The sequence below is a fragment of the Thermobia domestica genome, chromosome 1 (assembly GCF_964235325.1).
Source record: "Thermobia domestica chromosome 1, izTheDome1.hap1.1, whole genome shotgun sequence".
NCBI lineage: Eukaryota > Metazoa > Arthropoda > Insecta > Zygentoma > Lepismatidae > Thermobia > Thermobia domestica.
The window spans coordinates 361387408-361410802 of NC_137454.1; the positions used below are offsets into that span (position 1 = coordinate 361387408).

Below are 23395 nucleotides of genomic sequence, written 5' to 3' on the forward strand. Positions count from 1 at the left end.
ACAAATAAACAGTCGATCAAGTGAAAAAATAGATTCAAGTTATATATTTAGTTAATGTTATTTGGTCTAGGAATTAATTCGTGCGGTTGGTACGCACACATTGAAGCTGTAGTACAAACACAAAATACATAAATACCTTAAGAAAAATATTGTCCATCGCTAGCCACCACTTTCGCCCATCTGTCAGGCAATGTACGGATTCCGTGGCGAAAGAAGTCCTCATCCTTGGAAGCGATCCAGTCAGAGACCCATGTTTCGATATCTTCTGAAGAAGTAAACCGCTGTCCAATCAAATCGTTGTTCATGCAATCGAACAAGTAGTAGTCCGAAGGAGCAACGTCTGGTGAATACGGCGGGTGGGGTAAAACTTCCCATCCGACATTTTCTAAATAGGTTTTGACCGGTTTTGCGACATGTGGGCGAGCGTTATCATGTTGAACAATAAGTTTATCATGTCTGTTCTCCCATTCTGGTCGTGTTCTGGCCAGAGCTTACTTCAAACGCATTAATTGTCGTCGATAACGTTCTCCATTCATAGTTTCACCCGGTTGCAGCAGCTCATAGTACACCACACCTTTCATATCCCACCATATGCACAGCATAACCTTTGCACAGTGAATATCTCGTTTTGGTTGTGATGGACCTGGTTCACCTGGTTTCACCCAGGCCTTTTTTCGTTTAGGGTTCTCGTAATGGATCCACTTCTCATCACCCGTAATAATTCGATGCAGAAACCCCTTTCTGCTCTGTCGTTGAAGCAGCAATTCGCAAATGGTTTTTCGTCTTTCAACGTCTCTGTCTTTCAATTCATGTGGAACCCAATGTGACATCTTTTGAATCATTCCCATGGCTTTCAAGCGTTTGGAGACTGTTGTTTGATCAACGCCTAATGCTGCTGCAAGTTGTTCCTGCGTTTGACACGAATCCTGCTCGAGCAATGCTGTCAATTCTTCGTCTTGAAATTTTTTTGGCTGTCCAGCTCGCTCTTGGTCTGCCAAGCCGAAATCACCACTTCTAAACCGTGCAAACCACTTCTGACACGTTCGCTCAGCTAGAGCATGGTCACCATACACTTCCACCAAAATACGATGACTTTCAGTCGCACTTTTCTGCATGTTAAAGTAATGCAGCAGGACACCTCGCAAAAACACTTTATCAGGCACAAATTGCGCCATGTTCACTTAACTACAAACTGGTGCTGTTGACGCTTTAATCCACTGCCCTATACTACGAACGATACGCGATGACAGGGGTTTGCAACACATGTGTGGATATACGGAACTGTGGGACGCTCCGTTCGTTGCGCCATCTCTTGTCCACCCGCACGAATTAATTCCTAGACCAAATATTATTCTACAATTAATATTCATCTATTTCTTTAATTGATTTATATCTGTTACTCAACTTATTATATATGTATTAAATTAAATTACTATTAAATGCGAATGTGATGATTATTCAACTCGCGTATCCGTGGATGAACCTCCTAGGAAACACAGTTCTGTTTATAATTTAACAGTGGTCTTTCAACTATTGCGTATCAATCACACATAACAAACAGTAACTTATACAAACTTCCTAATAGTCGCTCGTCGGGCTAGTTCACCAACGACTTCCCCATAATGGAAAGTTGATCCGTTGCTTCCCGACTGATTTGCGCTTCTTTTGGTCAACATGCGTCACCTGACCAGCAACTATTCACTTAATGTAACAATATTCACTATTGATTGATTACCAAAAATTGTCCAATCAGGAACTGGCTTAGGTGTCTTTTGGGCAACTGGGGATAACTCGTAACTTTTTACCCTCGTGAGAACCGACGCAGTAAAAGTCTCTCACAAGTAAACCTTACGTTTGGGTGAATCGAGTTGCTGACTGAGACACATATGAGAAAGTAGTACTAAATGTGGTCAGTATTTCAGTGAAGTTATAGGTGCGAAGCTCCAGGGGTTTAGGAGATACAGCTACCAGCACATCACATGGAAGTAGAGAATAGTCTTCATACAGTTGGAGGTAAAAGCCCTGTAAGACCTCTTGTAACGACAAAAGGCGAATAACAAATATATGGGTACATATTAGGACTAGGGGGAAGTCATATAGTAAGGGTATACCTGACGGCGGCCATCTTGAAATCCGCCATTTTGAATTAAGGTTAAGTTTTTAAAATAGGAATAGGGTCATGTGATACATGATTTAAGACGCAAATTTAATCAGAAGAACAATGGTGACGTTAATTTTGATTTACGCGCAATTGGTAAAAAGTTACAGGGAAATTAAATATTGTTGCAGCATATGTATTAGTCCTTTACCCCACCTAGTAAATTTTGTGTTAATGATAATAATTAAATAAAAAGCAGGTGGATAAATATTAGGTCTATGGTAAGAGTTGCCTTGACGGCGGCCATGTTCAGATCCGCCATTTTGAATCACACAAAAGTTTTTACCAAAACGCATAACAGTGACACCTTATTAATAGCAAATTTTACCATAAATCCTACAGTATAACCATTTTTGCCTTATCATTAACCAGAACAAAATTAAATGGGAATAGAGTAATGCAATAGATGACTTCGGGCTAGAATTTAATCAAAAACACAATGGTGGCGTTACAATGTTAGTTGTTTGATGAGCAAAAATAGTTATACCGTTGGATTTATGGTAAAATTTGCTATTAATAAGGTGTCAATATTATGCGTTTTGTTTAAAACTTTTGTCTGATTCAAAATGGCGGATTTGAACATGGCCGCCGTCAAGGCAACTCTTACCATAGACCTAATATTTATCCACCTGCTTTTTATTTAATTATTATCATTAACACAAAATTTACTAGGTGGGGTAAAGGACTAATACATATGCTGCAACAATATTTAATTTCCCTGTAACTTTTTACAAATTGCGTGTAAATCAAAATTAACGTCACCATTGTTCTCCTGATTAAATTTGTGTCTTAAATCATGTATCACATGACCCTATTCCTATTTTAAAAACTTAACCTTAATTCAAAATGGCGGATTTCAAGATGGCCGCCGTCAGGTATACCCTTACTATATGACTTCCCCCTAGTCCTAATATGTACCCATATATTTGTTATTCGCCTTTTGTCGTTACAAGAGGTCTTACAGGGCTTTTACCTCCAACTGTATGAAGACTATTCTCTACTTCCATGTGATGTTCTAGTAGCTGTATCTCCTAAACCCCTGGAGCTTCGCACCTATAACTTCACTGAAATACTGACCACATTTAGTACTACTTTCTCATATGTGTCTCAGTCAGCAACTCGATTCACCCAAACGTAAGGTTTACTTGTCAGCAACTTTTCGAACAAAGAGTCGTTATTTTAGGCACACACACATACGAAGACGAAACTAACTTTGGTGCCTCTAAGTCGAAAATAACGATAAGACTGCTCCAATGTTGCTAACTTGTGACCTTTTCACTAAAATTGTATGAGAAAAACTAATAAAGTGAACGTTTTAATTTTCTTGCTTTGACGAGCGTTCCGCTGTCGATAGCATACACATTGGAATTTTTTAAAAATATAATGAATGTATGATTTTTGAATTTTTTTCAACCATTATATAATTTGTTTTAAAGGTAGATAGATGCTGAGGAAGGTATCTATCTGTACAGTGGTGATCTTGACGATTATATATTTCTGCAAATGCTTTTAAAATAAAATAGTCTTGGGACTTTTTTTTTTTCAAGTTCTGTAGAACTATAAAAACAAAACCAAGAATAACACAAAAATATTACGTACATTAGTTACATAGGCGGTACAGAAATCTGTATGTTTCTCGCAGAGGAATATAACTTTTTGTATTTATACCTCAAAGAATGTTGCTGGTTCTTCAATGGTTAATCCATTGTTGATGTAAGCCGCTATAAGGAATTGCATAGATAATTATCCTTGTAAGGTTTAATTGACATGACTGACAAACATTTTACCATTGTCGTTGTTGAACCATTATAGTATAGTGACTTCCACCATCGTATGTACATGAAAGTGAAACATGAGATGATGGAAACTGATGAGTGTAAAGATTAATGTAAAGATATGGCTTCTAACTCAGGTAGTCTTCCTATTGCAGGGTTTCTACTGATACTGGAATTTTGATCCACATACTGGAAAAATCATGAAACTGGTAATTTGTCAATATATATATATATATATATATATATATATATATATATATATTTGTAATGATTTCAATAGTCTTACAAACAATTTTGTATTCATTGAGATTGTGAATTTTTCCAAAGCAAGAGTTGTATACATTTTGTAATTAGACATTTAAAGCAATGGGTGGGGTGGAGGGCTGTGAGGGGAGTTGGGAGGCCTTTTAAAAAATGTTAAAAAAACATTTGTATTAAAAAAAGTCTAACTAAATATATTACAAATAAAATATTCTTTCGATGGTAAAACAGTTACAACTTTGAAATCATCAAGAATGTGATTATTCCTAAAGAAGTTTTAAAAAATCATTGTATTAGGTACTGGAATTTTGCTGATGGTTGTACTGAATATACTGGAAATATACTGGAATTTTGAAAATGAAACTCAGTAGACACCCTGTATTACGTCTTCATATTTGTCTGGAACTTCATTTTACCTTCATGATGTGAGCAGACGAAACTCAGATAGATATACAAGTAGGTAGGGGTATACAAGTTTATGTCTCATTACGACAAGTGCTTGAAATCACGTGGCGGTTGCGTAAAAGAATAGCTTACATCACATTTTGAGGTTATAATGTTTTTCAATCTGTGACGACCGCCATGAAAAATAAACAGTCTGTGAAAGTGTATGTTTTCCTGCGTCGTGGTTTTCTTCGAGATTTCATCACACATTTGAATTAAAGACAGTGGGGTACCGATGGTCACAGCTGAGTCGACAATAGGTTAGTTTCTTGCCTTGGACGGTGAACACCATTCATCTTATTATAATTGTAACTATATTTGTTGATTGCATTAATTCGGTCTTCAGATATTTAAGTACAGCGTTGCTCAAATCTGCAGGGAACACTTTTGTTTGTCATTTGTATTCAGCGGTACAATTTCTGAACCTGAGCCTGACCCAGAGAGGTTCAGATTCACATGGGAAACACATTTCAAATTCCGAACAAGTTGCTTGAAAAAGAAAATTCCATTTTATTTTATTTTATTTTATTTTATTTTATTTTTTTTTTTGACATCACTGAAGCTTAAAGAACAGGTAGCTAAAATATTACATTAATTGTTATGTTAATTCAACCGGGGAACAAGTTAAATAAAAAAAAAAAAAAAAAAAAAAGCAGACTGTTTTCAAATTTCCTTTACAATTGCGGGCCACGGTGGCTCAGTGGTAGAGCGTTTAACACTGACGCGTGGGGTCCGTGATACGATCCCTAGCCAACTAAGTTTGTGGTGGATAACATCCTGGCCTTTGTTTTTCTGGGATACTCCCGTTTTCTCTCACATTCTCATTCCATCAATTCTTCGATCATCATTCACTTGTCATAATCATCCGTTTCCCTTAGCCTAAAAGGCATAAGCATGGAACGTCAAACTGAAAGATTTCATTGTTTCTGTACAGTTATGCACATTGGTCGAAGTGAGACGGTATGCCATACCGTTTCTGGTTTTTCAGTGATGAAAGAATACCGTCTCTGGTTTTTCAATGATTAAAACATACCGTCACTGGAAAGTAGATGCTAGATACCTTTAATAAATCTATTTTTATACACAATAATTGCCGAACAACTGTGCACGTAAAATGATTTTATTTTGTACGTAGAAATAATTTCTAAGTTGACAACATCGACATTTTTGTGATCTTTTTCCTATCTTTTGTTTTTTTAAAATTAGGTGTCTTCAAAGACGTCCACCTAGTTTATGTTTTGATGTGTCATATTCAATTGTTTTTTGCTGTGTATGTGTGTGTGTGTCTTCTTGCCTTAATGCATATAAATGCCGTGACATGAGCAGATTTAGGGGCTGCGGGGACGATCTTCAAGGTGTGGAATTCCCCACAGTCAAGTGGGGGAACTGGAGTTTTCCAACAGGAAATTGTTAATATCCTCATTTGGTTATTGAGTATTTGCATGTATAGTTCTCTATAATACAACTTAAGGGGATATTTTTTTTCTTCAGAAAATTGTTGGCGAGATCAAAGTCTCCATGCCCCCCCCCCCCCCCCCCCGTAACTACAGAGAAGCTCTCCAATGGTTTTCAATCATATAAATAGAAATGCAATCTTTTAGGCAACACACCTTAACTGCATTTTAACATTTAGGTAGCCAGTATGTCGAGTCAAAATCGTAATAAAACATACCGTCTCTACTTTTTTTCCACTTCGAACACTGGTTATGCATATACGAAATTTTTTTGTGAAATTTTATTATTTATCGTATTAAGGCACAGTTGTATGATTACTTTACAATATGATCAAGATCATTTCTGTAAATTTATTTATAAAATATTTTATTATGATTTTTGATATTTCAGATATATGGGCAATAGGTTGTATATTTGCGGAGCTTTTAACGTCTGAACCAATTTTTCACTGTAGACAAGAAGATATTAAAACTAGTAATCCTTATCATCATGATCAGTTAGATAGGTAAGAAATAGAAATATAAGAATCATGGTATTGAGTTACTGTTGTTGTAAGTAGGAGATGTCGAACGTCGGTTTTAAATAAAAATATGAGCATACGTACGAAGTGTGATCAAAAAATACGGTAAATAGTTTTATTAGAAACAAAGTAATAAGCTTAGATGGAATTTTATTAGAAACAAAGTAATAAGCTTAGATGGAATTTTATTAGAAACAAAGTAATAAGCTTAGATGGAATTTTATTAGAAACAAAGTAATAAGCTTAGATGGAATTTTATTAGAAACAAAGTAATAAGCTTAGATGGAATTTTATTAGAAACAAAGTAATAAGCTTAGATGGAATTTTATTAGAAACAAAGTAATAAGCTTAGATGGAATTTTATTAGAAACAAAGTAATAAGCTTAGATGGAATTTTATTAGAAACAAAGTACAGTGAAACCTCTCTAAAGCGGACAGCCGTGGGGAATCAATAATTGTCCGCTATAGAGAGGTGTCCGCCTTAGAGAGGTTTTGATATTTCCGTACGTAAATTAGTAAAGAAGGTAATATGCAATTAGTAACAATATTTTTGGATGAATCATGTATTCACGAATATTACCAAAATGTTACTGTACTTGTGTTGTCCTCTGCTATCCAATACTCTATGTTCGAGGCACAAGATGGAAATAAGATGTTATAGTTCTCTGCACTTTACACTTACATTTTCAGTATGTCACTTTAATTTGTGGGTTAATTGCAGTCCAGTAGTGTCTTTTTTGTGATAATATGCGTACCCGCGGGAAAAAACTACCGAACTTGTCTTCTGCTTGGTTAGAGATTCCAGCAGGACAGTAGAATAACGTGTTATTCCAAACGGCGGGCAACTGTCAATCACTTTTGTGTCTAAAACAGCTTGGGTGGGAGTGGAATGCAAGCAAAGGACATGAGAGTGTTGTTAAACAGAGACTCTTCGTCTGGATTGTTGAGTAGACAGTTAAGGAGACAAAATGTCACAATGTTAGGTGACACATATATGAATTACTAAAAATGTATTTTTACAATACTTTTCAACTTATTTATAGAGAAAGTGTCCGTAATACGGAGGTAAATAATATCTATAAAAGACTGTCCGTGTCCGTACTAGAGAGTGTCCGCTTTAGAGAGGTTTGCCAATATGTTTTATCCTATTACAGTGTTTGGGGATTACAAAATATGTCCGTTACGGGAGGTGTCCGCTTTATAGAGGTGTCCGTTAGTAGAGGTTTCACTGTAATAAGCTTACATGGAATTACATTTAGTCTCCTTCAAAGTACTGACCTTGGCTAGCAATGTACTTATCCCAACGTTGAATCCATGACAGGAAGCATTGGCCCTCTCAATGTCAGCAATAGACTGAAATAGTGTGACGTCACATCTTTTTCGTTGCCATGGTGATCACCATTTTATTTTCTATACAAACACGAGCGAAGGCTGAGAAATAACGCATAAATGATGATGTGTTATGTATTTGATTGTAAACATTAATGTAATTGAGCAGAAATGGAACAAGCAATATCCTAGAATTCTTTACTAAAGATTTTCGATATTCTGTAGGCAACATAAAATTCTTAATCGTAAAAATAAAATTACTAAGGCAAAATAAATGAGCAAATGTGATTCGATCAGAACACACAATTGTAATATTACCTGATACAGAGAAATCAACACGATCTTTACATAAGGTTTGTTCCCCTTCTGTGCAATATACCGAGGCATTTATATTAACAAGTAATGAATACAAACTTACCTCTACTTCAGTTCTTCATGTATGCTTCCACTCTGCCTTTTAAATATTTAAATTCACCGTCATACATTACGGAAGGCACGTGATTTGATTCAAGAGCATTTTCGCCTTTTTCCACCAACTTTACTTCGTTCTCAAAGTATTTAAAAATTCTAAATAATTTCACAGCCATTGTTTACTCAACACCTCATTTACACACTCACGTTTATATAGAAAACAAAATGGCGATCACCATGGTAACGGAGAGGAAATGACGTCACCACTATTCCAGTCTATGGTGTCAAAACGTTTTCCTGTAACCACGGTTTTAATTTTTGGGAAGAGTCAGAATTCGCATAGTGCTCTAGTTGGAGAGTGCAGCGAATGTGGACAGACAGGAACACTTTCTGCAGCCAAAAACTTGTGGATCGAAAGTAAGGTATGGCACGACGCGTTTTTGTGGTAAAGAAGGGAGCCATTTGCTGATTAAATCGGTGGTTAAAATGCTTTTTATAGACCCATACGAGGTGTGTAGTTCTTCGGAAAGCTCTCGAATAATAATCATTCGCCTGATCAAATCATTTGTGTCACTTTTTGCACGTTTCCATCTGTTTTTTTGACGCCGAAGGACGTCTCGATCGTTGTTCATTTTCAACCGACGCCTTGCCGCTTTTGAATCGTTCATACTACTTGTAAACAGTCTTCAATACCACCGTTTCATCGCCATACACTAATTTTTACATTTCGTGAGATTCTTTGTCATTTTTTTCATCTTACAACAAAACTTAATGTTGGCGCGTGGCAGACACACTTAAGGGTCTTCACTACGGCGAAATTAAACTACCGCTAATTTTAAAGTTTTTCTCTAATATCTTCAAAACAAATAAAAATATTCGAAAAGTAGAAACGTAGTGAACTAGACAATACGATTTTGCATGTGATACCTTTACCACAATTCCCTATCCGCTTTTAGTATCCCACTATTTACAGAACCCGCAAAAAATGCTAAATCTTTCTACAGTTACAAATCGAAAGCAGATAGATGAGTTGTGATAACGGTATCACACGCAAAATCGTATTGTCTAGTTCACTACGTTTCTACTTTTCGAATATTTTTATTTGTTTTGAAGATATTACAGGAAAATTCTAAAATTAGCAGTAGTTTAATTTCGCTGTATTGAAGACCCTTAATACATTCTCACTCTTCTGCCTCTGGAAGCCTACTAACATGTCACAACTCGTTGAAACTCGACACTGACTGTACCAAAAGTTTAGGCTACCGATTTACTACTTAAAAATGGATACAACATTGGCAGATGGCACTGTGTAACTACATTTACCGTACTTTTTGATCACACTTTGTAAATTGGTAGTTTTAAGATAATATGATTTTATAAACGTCGATACTTACTTTCTTTCTCTTTTATACTTTTATATTAAAATATGCAACATGTTAATATTAAGTATTGAATTCAGTTATAAGATTCAGTAAGAAAACTAAAAATGTGATTCTTTATGATATTAGAATGTTAATAATTGCTCAAAGAACGAAATTTGTCCATATTTAACATTAGAAAAAAAAAAAGTGTCTTACTTTTAAATCTCCGTAGTGACATCTTGAAGGATTGCATAATTCGTTGTAAATTACAAGAAGCGGAAATTCACAAGTTAGGGAAGATAAATTGCATCATTGAATTAAGTGATGTAAATCGAGTCTTCGTTTAAATACGTAGTATCGGTAAAATGTACAAGATGGTATTGTCTTGTCAAAAGATGTGATGCAACTTTACAGTAGGAGTTTCAAAACCACCGATGAAAACAAGAGGACTTTCACACAGTACGGAAATTTTAAAAAGTAAGACGTATTCTGAGGTAAGTTTTTTTTAGAATGTTAATATTTATGAGTGAACACTTTTAAACTAACAAAAACTACTAGCTATAACATTTAAAACACGATTAATACAAGGGTCATTTCAGAAGTTCTGCACAGTGAAAGATATTATCGAGGTAAATTTGTTGTACAAAATACCTTTACAGGCCTTCAATATAATTTCCATTCTTGCTTATGACAGCTTCCCAACGTTTTGGCAAATTCTGTATTCCGGATAGGGCAGCTTCATTGTTGAGCTGTCTAATCACTCGGGTCACCTCACTGGAAGCGTCGTCAATTGTATCGAAACGCTTTCCACGAGTGGTTCCTTCAATCTGCGAAACAAATCAAAGTCTGGTGGGCTCAAATCAGGGCTATATAAAGAATGTTCTGCGATTCTTTTGCGACATGCTTTCTGCTCTTCACTCAGATCATGCGGAACCCATCTGGCAGTGATTTTTCTCATCTTTAACTTTTCAGTAATGACTCCGTAAACTGAAGTGACAGACATTCTGGCCCCATATGCAATTTTCTGACATATTTTTCGTCGATCCTCTCTCAAAATGACATTCACAATAATCTCAGAGGTGTAGTCTGTTGCACTTGATGGTCCACTTTTTGGGTTGTCTCACAGTGCTTACACGACCTTAACGGGAATGAACTGACCAATGTGATACAGTGCTACGATCTACTACACTATTTTCAACCTTTCGCACAGCATTGTAAATTTCAGTTGGATTCTTTCCACGTAGAGTTTCGATTTTGATATAGGAACACTGGTCACTATGTGTAATCCGACCTAAGTCGGGTTTACTTTCCATTTTAAGACAATTTCTCACAACACAGCCACGCGAACCAGCAAACATAAATACAACCGTCAAGCCCAAACTCTGACTCATAACTGACATAAAATTGAAATTAATCACACCACTCAAACAGTCGCGCATGCGCTGTGTGCAAGACTTTTGAAATGACCCTCTATTTGATGTAACAGCGTGTTTACAGTGTCTTGATGTCTTTAATTTTTTTTCTAGCAATTAACAAGATTAATTCTGGATTTCTGGAAGCTATTACTCTTGCTTTCGGCACCCGTAGGGGGGGGGGGAGGTAGATTTCTACTTGGAACTCCCAAGATCGACCATTCATAGTAAAGATTTCAGTTTTTTATGTTCCTTGACTAGAAATACTTGATAAATGTCGCTCGATATGAAATTCAGTTGTACTTCAATTTCGGTTTGGCTATTGAAGCTAATCTTCTCACACAGTATATGTTTGGTAACAAGTTTTTCATTACTACAAGGTAAAAAAGAGCAGTGATAAATAAAGAACAGTGGACGGTACGTACTGTTAGATTTCTAAATAATTTCCATCAGCATCCAACACCTTTTGCCAACGTTCCTGCAGCTGTACAATATTCCGGTGATAAAACTCAGTGGTCTAGGATGCAAAGAAATCCGTGAGTGCATTCCACAGGTCTCCCTCGTTTGCGAAGGATCTCGCATGGAGGTGGTTGTCGAGGGAATGAAACGAGTGGTAATCTGTTGGTGCAAGATCCGGTGAATATGGTGCATGGCAGTGTCTCCCAGCCAAGTTACTGAATAGTCTCCCGGGTCCTGTTTGCCATATATGGCTTGGCATTGTCGTGCAGGAACAGCACATCCTTGCAGTTCAGCAATGCCAACTCCTCGTACTGCAATGCACGGTGCACCTTTTGCAGTTGCTGAGAGTAGCGGTCAGCAGTGATGGTGTGACCAGGTGGAAGGAGCTTGTAATGCACCACTTGTCGACAGTCCCACAATACAGAGAGCATAACCTTTCGTGGGTGCAAAGTGGTCTTGAGGTGTGAGGAACAGGTTCATGTTTCGATAACCAATGTCTGGTGAACTTGGGAGTGTTATAGAGGACCCACTTTTCGTCAGCAGTGAGGAAGTGATCAAAGATGGGTGTGTTCAGGTGCCGAGTGAGAAAGGACAAACAGGCTGTCACTCGTTCCTCCTTGTTGGTACCGACAATGTGCCGACAATGGCTCACTTGCTTAATTTGTATGACTATCCTGTCCCGTGCAGGTGCAATCTGACTGTTTCAGCGAAAACATGCAAGTTTATTACACGTTAGTAGACCACTATCCTTCTCGATGGCTGCTTTCAGGTCCTCGTCATGCAACACATGTTGCCATCCACTGCGACGTTTATCCGAAAGGCTTACATCTCCCGAACGGAATATCTGGAATCAGTGTTTTGTGGTCCGTTCATTCATGACATTCCCCCCCCCCCCCTTCCAAATGCTTGGCATATGTGGCGACTTGATCCGTTGGCTAACAGGCCCACTTTAAAGTCATACAACAAACATATGCGAACAAGCTGCTTCGATACCTCCATTTCTCTTCGATACTGGGCGGGCTATGACTCCTATGTGCGCGCAGCGTGCCTGTATTACTGAAGATTGATAGTCAAACTAACTCCCGATCGCTTCGCAAACACGTGCGTCATTTCGTTTCCTCTCTGCGAGCGCATGATTAATGGGACGTCAAAATCGGCAACAACTTTTTGGTTACCTTGTAAACACATGGAAATTTGCTGACTGTAATACTGAAAATGATGAGACGTTAAAATATTAAGTAATACTTTTGATAAAGTGGATACTTTGAGAGATCTAGGATCAGTATTAATAGATCAAAAACGTGTCCCGAAGGAATTAAGTATTAACTGAAAGCAGGGAATTGGCGTAATTATTCAGACTAAACGTCTTCGCGAATTGTATCGAAGAATTTAAAGCTTAAAATATATAAAACGATAATTAAATTTGTTGTGCTGTGAGATTGCGAAACGTGGTCGCTTACTTTGAGGGAAGAACGCATCCGAAAATGTTCAAAAATAGAATTCTAAGGTGAATATTAAAACTGAAGAGGGACGGGAACGGGGAATGGCTGAAACTTCATAACGAGAAACTGCATAATCTGTATCGTTTACCTAATATTACGGACATTAAGTCTAGGAGTCTCAGGTGACCAGTTCATGTAGCCAGAATGAAAGAAAGTAGGAACGCTCCCAACAATTTAACTGGAAACCCAATCGGAAAAAAGTCTATTGGAAGATCTAAGCGCAGATAGAGGAACAGCGAATCTTGCAGAAGTAGAAATACAAAGTAGAAACTGGATCCAGTTGGCTAAAGACAGAAGTCAATGGAGAGGTTTTGTGAATGTGACATTAAACCTTCGAGTTCCATAGGCCATGAATTCAGTTAATAGGTTTCTAGCGGAATCGGATAGAAAAATAGAAATAAAAATCGTTTATAATAAATAATTAAAAGAATTTGGATAGGGTAGGGGTTAGATATTTCGTGCCACTTAAGTACTTAGCTAGTGAAACTGGGGAGAAAATGGACAAACGAAAGGAAGAATTTCTTCAATCAGAACGCAAGTAAGTCTAATAAGTTTTATATATTTTTTAACACCACAAATGTAGTTCATTCTGTTGATTCCAAATGTGTATTAAATATAAGGACTTTTTCCTCTTTTTCATGTATTGTTTTAGTTAATAATAATAATAATGTATGTATCTGCCACAGGATATTTAATGTTATGGGCTTCCCTCATGAAAAAGACTGGGAGGATATCAAGAAAATGCCTGAGCATCCTACGCTTGTGAAAGACTTCAAACGATCAAAGTAAGTGGTGTACAGTTACTGTTTTATCTTCTTAGGGTTAGAATTGTGTTTTTAAGATTTGTTTCTCTATTCGCATGTATAAATGCTAATTTACACATTACTATTATTACACTCGAATCTCCTATAGTGCAGGGCGCAAAATTTCAGTTAGACGCACTCGCCTATTCAAAAATGATGGTTGCCAGTATCTCTCACGTACAAATGATGAGAGATCCCTCCGCTCATAAGCCTTTGGTTTGACAAAGAAAGAGATACCTCAGGGTATAAAATTTCAAAACCGGACAATTAGATTCAGAATAATCAATTTTGAATTGGGCAACTCATATCCATCTTAAAAATATCTTACCTAAAGACTTCATGTTTGTGTAAGGCTCTCTCTCGGCACTGAAGTACCAGTTGTCGATTGCAGTTTTCGGATCAAAGTCCTTAAGTAAAGGGCCATTGATGGAAATTGTCAGCAAATCACTCAGTGTGTCAGTCTTCAGTGAATTCCTGTAGGCAGTCTTAACCCTGTTGAGATTGCTGAAGCCTCTCATAAAGCAGTACTCAACAGGTAAAACTGCACAAAATGTGACAATTGGAATCAAATTTGGAAATCTCGTAATGAAGTTTTCACTGTAAAGCTTTTTCAGTGTCTGATTCAACGTCAATGTGAGGGCGTGTCCGTTGTGAAGACTTTACATTCCGTGTTTTCTCTCACTCAGTGACTATTTTCGTGCGAAACAGAAACTGGCAGCTCTGTGAGTTTAGGCAGAAACCATTGCTACTGAACACTGGTTGGCAGCTGTAAATTTCTAGTTGCCAATGGCGACCTGGCGACCGGAAATCTTGCGCCCTGCTATAGTGTAATGTAAAATACATTTTTTCACATGTTACCTTAACAAAATGCATTTGGCTGCTTTAGCATGCAATTCATTGTTGATAATTAAAGCAGAAAATAAATGGTAGATAACTAATTTTACGGTCTCTATGCTATCAACATATTGATAGATACGTTTTATTGTCCATAGATATAAATCAGATACAACATTTCAGTGTTATAGTGAAAAATTATATAATTTCGGTAGTATGGTACTTTCAAACGATGTTTTAACTACATAACATTTTGTATTAGTGTTTCAAATTGCAGGAATCACAATTCAACTGCATTAAACAACCATAGATCTAGACACTAACAAATGAACCTTACGTTTGGGTGAATCGAGTTGCTGACTGAGACACATATGAGAAAGTAGTACTAAATGTGGTCAGTATTTCAGTGAAGTTGTAGGTGCGAAGCTCCAGGGATTTAGGATATACAGCTACCAGAACATCACATGGAAGTACAGAATAGTCTTCATACAGTTGGAGGTAAAAGCCCTGTAAGACCTCTTGTAACGAAACAAGGTAAATAACAAATATATGCGTACATATTAGGACTAGGGGGAAGTCATATAGTAAGGGTATACCTGACGGCAGCCATCTTGAAATCCGCCATTTTGAATTAAGGTTAAGTTTTTAAAATAGGAATAGGGTCATGTGATACATGATTTAAGACGCAAATTTAATCAGAAGAACAATGGTGACGTTAATTTTGATTTACGCGCAATTGGTAAAAAGTTATTGTTGCCAGGGAAATTAAATATTGTTGCAGCATATGTATTAGTCCTTTACCCCACCTTGTAAATTTTGTGTTAATGATAATAATTAAATAAAAAGCAGGTGGATAAATATATGAGGTCTGTGGTAAGAGTTGCCTTGATGGCGGCCATGTTCAAATCCGCCATTTTGAATCAGACAAAAGTTTTAAACAAAACGCATTACATTGACACCTTATTAGTAGCAAATTTTACCATAAATCCAACGGTATAACCATTTTTGCTTTATCATTAACCAGCATTTGTTATCGCATAAACAAGTTGCTAATTTAAGGAAAAATGACCAAAGTGGAATTGAGTCATAATTGAACTTGGGTCTTTCTTCCAGAAAAGTCCTCAATTAGTACAATCAATATGTAGTTCAGAAAAGAGTGCATGACTTACACAAATGCTCTGCTCACAGTGAGCACACCTGACAAAGGCAATCGAGTTACACTTGACACATTTGTCGTTAACAATTCCGCCAAAGCAGTAGTCGTAAGGAGCGATCCAACGTCCAGGTTCTTCATTCAGATATCCAGTCTGATTGAAAGCGAATCGAATCATATTGCGAAAACGAGGAGCACTGAACTGTTAAATTGTAAACGACTGAAGTTGTACGAACTTATCACGATGCCATATGTTCACGTCACTTTCTGTTACTGCTGTATCAGTAATGAAACGAACAAATGCTTTGTACGAGCGAAAGAAGTGAACATCTAGATGCTGAATGCCAGTACAACCACTAGGTATCAGTCGCTTGATCAGTGTAACTCCTTCGGGCACACACTGTGACGAAAGAATGTCGTCTTTGTTTGCACTCCACGAATCAAGTAATAGCAAGATTTTCTTTCTATCACGTGGAATGCTTTTCCACATGACTTCCGTATAGAAATTCTTAAGATCCTGTTTTGACATGTTCGCTGTTTTACCAGCAAATGAGATTATATTAGCCGGATCGGCCGGCTTTGATGCAGGGAAACTGCCTTTTGGTTCAGCCACCAGCACATACATGGGACGTAGAATTTCTCCTGCCATTGACACAAGGCATTATCATATAGGAATGAGATATTGCACTAACAGATCCAACTGCTTTTTATTTAATTATTATTATTAACACAAAATTTACAAGGTGGGGTAAAGGACTAATACATATGTTGCAACAATATTTAATTTCCCTGGCAACAATAACTTTTTACCAATTGCGCGTAAATCAAAATTAACGTCACCATTGTTCTTCTGATTAAATTTGCACCTTAAATCATGTATCACATGGTCCTATTCCTATTTTAAAAACTTGACCTTAATTCAAAATGGCGGATTTCAAGATAGCTGCCGTCAGGTATACCCTTACTATATGACTTCCCCCTAGTCCTAATATATACCCATATATTTGTTATTCACCTTTTGTCGTTACAAGAGGTCTTACAGAGCTTTTACCTCCAACTGTATGAAGACTATTCTGTACTTCTATGTGATGTTCTGGTAGCTGTATCCCCTAAACCCCTGGAACTTCGCACCTACAACTTCACTGAAATACTGACCACATTTAGTACTACTTTCTCATATGTGTCTCAATCAGCAACTTGATTCACCCAAACGTAAGGTTTACTTGTAAAAAACAAATTACCTACCTACTTAAATTACAAAATGGATCTAGATATGCAAATCACTCTATTTGAAACTTCATAAACCTGTCTTAAGAGACCTTAATTTTTATTTATTTATTTATTTATTTATTTATTTATTTTATGCAATTGAGCCAAATACACGAACTGTAATTGTTTGTTTTAAATGAACATAGAAAGGAAAAGAGTATGCAGCTTACGTTTTTAGAACACCCGCTATACTAGTATTACCTTACTCATTGGCAGAACAAAACAAGTTTTTAAAAAACTTTAATCCAAGCCCGTTTTTAAGTGACAGCCATTTCTGTTGAGCATCACGAGACCATTTAGAAACAGACGTTAGAGTAAACTTGTATATCTTAGGACTGGGTTATTAAAAAAACATTGCGATAAACATCATTTTCTACAGCATTTTCTTTCCTTTGATTTTATCCCTTAGCATGAAAAGCCTGAATTGAACCCTAATACGTGAAAAACATTCCCTAAGGTTAGTATCGAAATGTTACAATTCCAGTTTTTAGAGCTGAAATTTATAATGAAGGGGTGATATAGTAAAGTTTATTCTTTTATTATAATTACAGATGGTACTATATTCACTATAGCTAGAGTAAGAACACTGGTACGTGCTTCCTACAATTTTTATTATTTAAAATTTGAAATTTTGTAAATTTTGCAAAATTTGAAGTATAATATCTCTGATGTAACATGAAATAGAGGCTATTTTTTATTAACAGAATATATATCTGTATAAGAGAAAACTATGGTAAAAATTTGAACTTTGATGTTTGACTGTGAACAAAGTTATTAATTTTTAAATATGATACGGAAAATATAATGTATACACTACTTTCAGTCATTTGTTACTGAACTAAATACTTGAATTATACAAAATGTTTTATACACTATGTGATCAAAAGTATCCGGGCACCCCTAAAACGTACGTTTTTCATACTAGGTGCATTGTGCTGCCACCTACTGCCAGGTACTCATTATCAGCAACCTCAGTAGTCATTAGACATCGTGAGAAAGCAGAATGGGGCGCTCCGCGGAACTCACGGACTTCGAGATTTTCCTGGGTTTTCCTCATTCACACCAGGCAAATGCCGGGGTGGTACCTAACTTATAGGTCCCAGGCCGTTTCCTTCCTTCCCCAATCCTTTCTTCCTTCCCTTTCCCCGTATAGTGTGCTTGCCGAGGGACGTCATCCCTCAAAACATGAAGGGCTTAATGGCCTTAGATGCCGAAAGCCCAGAAATCTAAATCCTAAATCCAAGAAACCTTCCAGCATCTGATTGAAAGTATGCCGGCGAGAGTGGAAGCTGTCATCAAGGCTAAGGGTGGGCCAACATCATATTGAATTACAGCAGTACTGATGGAGGGCGCCACGAACTTGTAAGTCATTTTCAGCCAGGTGTCCGGATACTTTTGATCACATAGTGTATATTAATGAAAAGAGGAAACAACCGATTTAAACTTATTTTTACACACCACAATCCTCTGTAGGTGCGAATTCAATAACTTACAAAGAGTGAAAAGTGATTTGACTGGAACGGGACTCGGAATCTGTCAAGGTGTTCTTAATATATGGATTGTCCGAGCACAGCAGCTTAGGCTGTGGTACAAGCCATGTGGTCTGAGTGGAGAGTGCCGACTGCAGCAGTAAGAGTGTGTTTGGCTGTTTTGGGAAGTGGACTGGGTGGTGTAGTAGTTAACGTACCGGCACGGTATACCGAAGATCTCGGGTTAAAGTCCCGGTCCAATCAAATCACTTTATAAGTTATAGAACATGTTTTAATTCGTTATATCTAGTAGAGGTCTGCGCGGATGCGGATATCCTCATTAAAATGGGTATTTGCGGATATATATTTCTTTTCTGTGCGGATAAAGTTGCGGATAAGGTTTCCTACATCTTTTCCTACCTAAAAACAAACGCTATGAAATTTGTGATGGTAGAAAGAGCACTAAGAAACGTTTGTTTTGAATTAAAAGTTTTAACACCGGTTGGAAAATAACTAAAATCAAAATATAAGTGTGTTGTTTGAAGCTTGTAACTCAATGGTAGCAAAAGGACAAGAAATGGGACGAGAGAATTGCCCTTTTATTGTTGTTTTCAATATTTTTAGCAGTCGCTTTGTAGGTAAATGACATCTCTGACCTAAACAGAACGAAACGACAGGCCCCTTCTCTACTCCTCAAGTACCGCTATTTACTGTATATATATATGAAACCGCCAAAGCCCCTCTGATAAATATGAAAATTTTCAGAACCCTAATTTAACACACCACATCCCCTTTCATAAACTGAAAACTGGCCAGCAGAATTATCTTTGCCTTTTATGACAAACTGGAGAAGCGCGTAGGTCACCGAAATAGTAAACAAATCACATCATTCTTCAGCAGTTAAAATCTTTTAAAAAAAAAAAAAAAAAAAAAAAAAAAAAAAAAAAAGCTCATCTTTCTCTCTCTCTCTCGCGCGCGCGCATAAAAAAATTATTCTTTACTATTTCCTTTGAAGTACAGCAGATACTGTATGCACATTTGCGACCCCACAGATTTCTCTCTTCGGGGAGGTGCCACAGATCTCAGTGAACATCCCGACGGATGGGAGTTTTATAACTGCAATTGTTTCTCTTTCTTTCTTTTGTGTGTGTGTATGTTTTAGGCCTCTGGTAAAGAAAGAAAGAACAACCGATGCGTTGTTTCTCCAACCCTAAGTGTGTCCAACAATGAGTGCGGGCTGCAAAGAAAAGCAGTAAATTCTAAACTTCCTCTATTGCCTCTTCCCGATATTAAAGGCATGGACCTCCTATTGCTATTCGAAGTTATTTTCACTTCTAGTTTCATTAAAAGCGTGATCGTGAAGCATGCAGATGGTATTGCGTTGCGTAGTTTCGTCACTTTTTTTTTCTTTCTTAAAAATTTAATGCAATTGCTAGTGTCAGTTCCGGATATGTGAATGTGTGCAGTACCGTGATTAATTTTTATTTCTTAATAACGATTATTTCGCCTTTGTGTCGTGCTCTAAAATTAGTTGATAGAGGGAATATTACCTACATGGCATTATTTGGTCCGATTTCTGCATTTGAAAACCTCGGGTAAGTATATAGATCGTTCATTAATTTCTAATTTGTATCTGCACGGTTTATATTGCATTTTATTTATCGTAGTTGGTATTTGATCACGAGGAAACTGATATAATGTATTGTTTCCTTTGTTTCAGAAAACTACAAGACATAGCTATTTAAAATGTTTTTAAAACTATTTTCAAAATCATGACTATTATAGAATATGTAAGTTGTATATATTTGCTACCTTATTATCTGCGGATGCGATATTTTGTATCCGGGCAGACCTCTAGTTATATCTATTTTAATGCTAAATACTTATACCTTAGAATAAGCGTACAACATTCAAATAAAAGATTTTGAAAATTAAATAACATTAATAACGAATTACGGATAAAAATGAAGTATTAAAAGTTAAATACTTGAATTAAAAATAAGCACGAGAGGTAAAGGACCATGTTTCTGCATATTTTACTTACGTCATAGTTTGCAAGTGGTGCCTTAAAAATCAATTAAAGGAAATGTTACTTATCGAAACATTGAAATTACACTAAAATGTAATAATTATTTCTTTTATAATTTCAGCTATGCAAACTGTAATCTAGTGAAGTATATGGAAAGACATAAAATTAAACCTGACAGTAAGGCTTTCCACCTGGTAAGAATGAAATGTTTGGATAAGTATTAGCATTTTATTTATTTATTTATTTTCAACGATCTTAAAAAAAAAGTTCATTACTGAATTCTCTATGTCTGTGTGTATGTGTGTCTGTTATCTGCAGATTTTTCGATTTTGAGCCCTCCCTGGAAGAAGTGATGAAATTTTTCGCGTCACACTTACCGTTCCCGAGAAATTAGCCAAAAAAGTTCCGACTTCGGGCGATGAAAGGAGCCATATCTCGGGAACCATAAGTTATAGAGAGATTATATTGGTGTTGATCAATACTTACGAGGATGGCGAACATTTGGTACCAAGTAGTAACCGGTGTCCACTAGCTATCTGGCCACCGTTCCCCAGATATTGGCCAAAAAAGTTTCGATTTCGGGAGATTTACGGAGCCATATCTCGGGAACCGAAAGTCATAGATGATGATATTTGTGTTGATCAATACCTAAGAGGATGGTGAACATTTTGGTACTAAATATTAACCGGTGGCCACTGGTTATATCTGCATTTTCAGTATGTATATATACGGTAGTTATAGCAAATTCAATAGATCTTCTAATACTCAGGTTCTAAATATGTAAGTGTATTCTGAATTTAATCAAATAAATTTAATATACAATTTCATTTAAATTTTGAAAAAATTCATTCTTTTTAAGTTCGTTTTGGCAATGCTCTTCGAACATTCTCAACTGGTTTAAACATAAAAACATGTATAACTGTTATATTATTGAAAATGATGTGAACTACTTTCCTGAGTCTAAAATTAAGCAATATCTGATAGGTTATGATCATTTCTTCCTGTCAGACACAGCATCCGTTCAGAAGTATCCGGACACCTATCCAAAACTCAGGGTACTCAAACTTTTCGTGTGTACCACTTTCCAGTAGGTGACGTTGATGCAAGATGTAACCACCCGTTGCTGTGATAACAGCTATAAGTTCTAGCGCTGAGACACAAACAAGTTTTGAAGCATTTCGGGGGTCAAACAAGTTTTGGAGCATCTTTGAGAGGAATTGTGGTCCATTCTTCAGAAAAAAAGCCAGAGCATTTCGGAATATGGATTAATTGGATATTAAGCATAGCTGGCGTTCTAGTTCCTCTCAATGGAATTTGCACTTGTACAGTGAAAGACATCCCATCAAACCACTTGTGACACATTTGACAAATGCTTCAACACACGTTAAGTTAGGGCTCAAGGCCAGCCAGATCATTACTGGAATGTTATTGCCGCGAAACCAATCTCTTACGTAGACCTTGATTTATAATGGGGCAATTTCATGCGGATACAGGAACTGTCATCACTCAAGTGATTTCCTACTGTAGACAGTACAAAATGGGTCAGAATACCTGTGTACCGATCTACATGTAGATTTCCATGCAGTGTTACGAAATAATGGCTCAATTTATTGCATGGTAACGATCCATACTGTAATGTCATCTCCACATTTTACTATTAGCACCACACAAGCTGGTAGCTATCGCTCTCCGAGCATTCGTAAAGCTCAAAACTTCCCATCAGACCGTTACGTGGTAAAGCTTGATACATCATTCCAAATCTCACGTATCCGATGTAGAAATTCAGCGGCGTTGCTCTTTATGCCACTGCAGTATACGGTTTACTTCCGCTGAAGAAATGTTTGGTTTATGGTTGGCTGCTCGATCGTGAAACTTATAATATAAACAGTGTTAAAAATATGATGAAAAAAAATGGTTGTATAAAACTTACACAATTACAACAGAAGTTGTATGTTATTTTCGGAACCTTTTATTTATTTATTTATTTATTTCTGACATCAGATAATGATTTACATGAATAAACACTCACTTGACAACCATATATCCTAGCTACGATAACGGAATTTTATAATCTAATGATTTCTTTTTTAAACTTTTTGTATCATAGCATAACTAAATTTATTATTAGTTCTCTTTCTTCGTAGGCTTCTCTAAATTAAATAATAGTCACGACCAAATATAGCTTAATTAATTGATGAGAGTGTCGTTGTAAACTCCCACTCTCATGACGGTTCTGCCAGGACAGTTAGCAGTAACTTTTGGTGGTTCTTTCACTTGATGCTTGGCAAGTTTGACAAACCATTTTCTTTTTTCTTTCTTTCTTTCATGCTATACGGTTCAAATTTATGATTAAACACGGGTTGCATAACCGTGATTTTTGTTATAGATGTACCATCACATTCCTTCATCACAATCATGTCACGAACTGTTGGTTTGGACATCTTTAAGAAGGGTTGAAATATGTGAGATATTTCGTATTGATATGGATACTAGACAAGGGCGACCATGTTGTGATTTACAAGGGGGGGGGGAATATAAGCGAGGTTTGAAATATAGTTTCAAATTTTGCTATAATTAATGTAAAACTTCTATTGGGCTTTCGATATTCCCAAGTACGATTTCCTCATGGGGGGGGGGGGGGGTGCAAGCGCCCCACCTTGCCCCCCCTGATGGACACCCTTGTTACTAGACTATGTTCAAAGTCATTTAAGTTTTCGTAGCCTACTTATGCTGCTGTATCAGGCCGTAGTG

The 23395-nt window shown here is 36.7% G+C and overlaps 1 protein-coding gene across 4 annotated transcripts in view; it reads left to right on the top strand.

The window, feature by feature from the left end:
* The window catches only part of Cdk8 (cyclin-dependent kinase 8), a 67110-nt gene that overhangs the window by 25348 nt on the left and 18367 nt on the right, over nucleotides 1-23395 (top strand). For all 4 annotated transcript variants that reach the window (XM_081730582.1, XM_081730592.1, XM_081730602.1 and 1 more), the window contains exons 6-8: nucleotides 6484-6598; nucleotides 13774-13872; nucleotides 20766-20838. In XM_081730582.1, the coding sequence (XP_081586708.1) occupies nucleotides 6484-6598; nucleotides 13774-13872; nucleotides 20766-20838 (287 nt within the window). The remainder of the gene's footprint in view (nucleotides 1-6483; nucleotides 6599-13773; nucleotides 13873-20765; nucleotides 20839-23395) is intronic.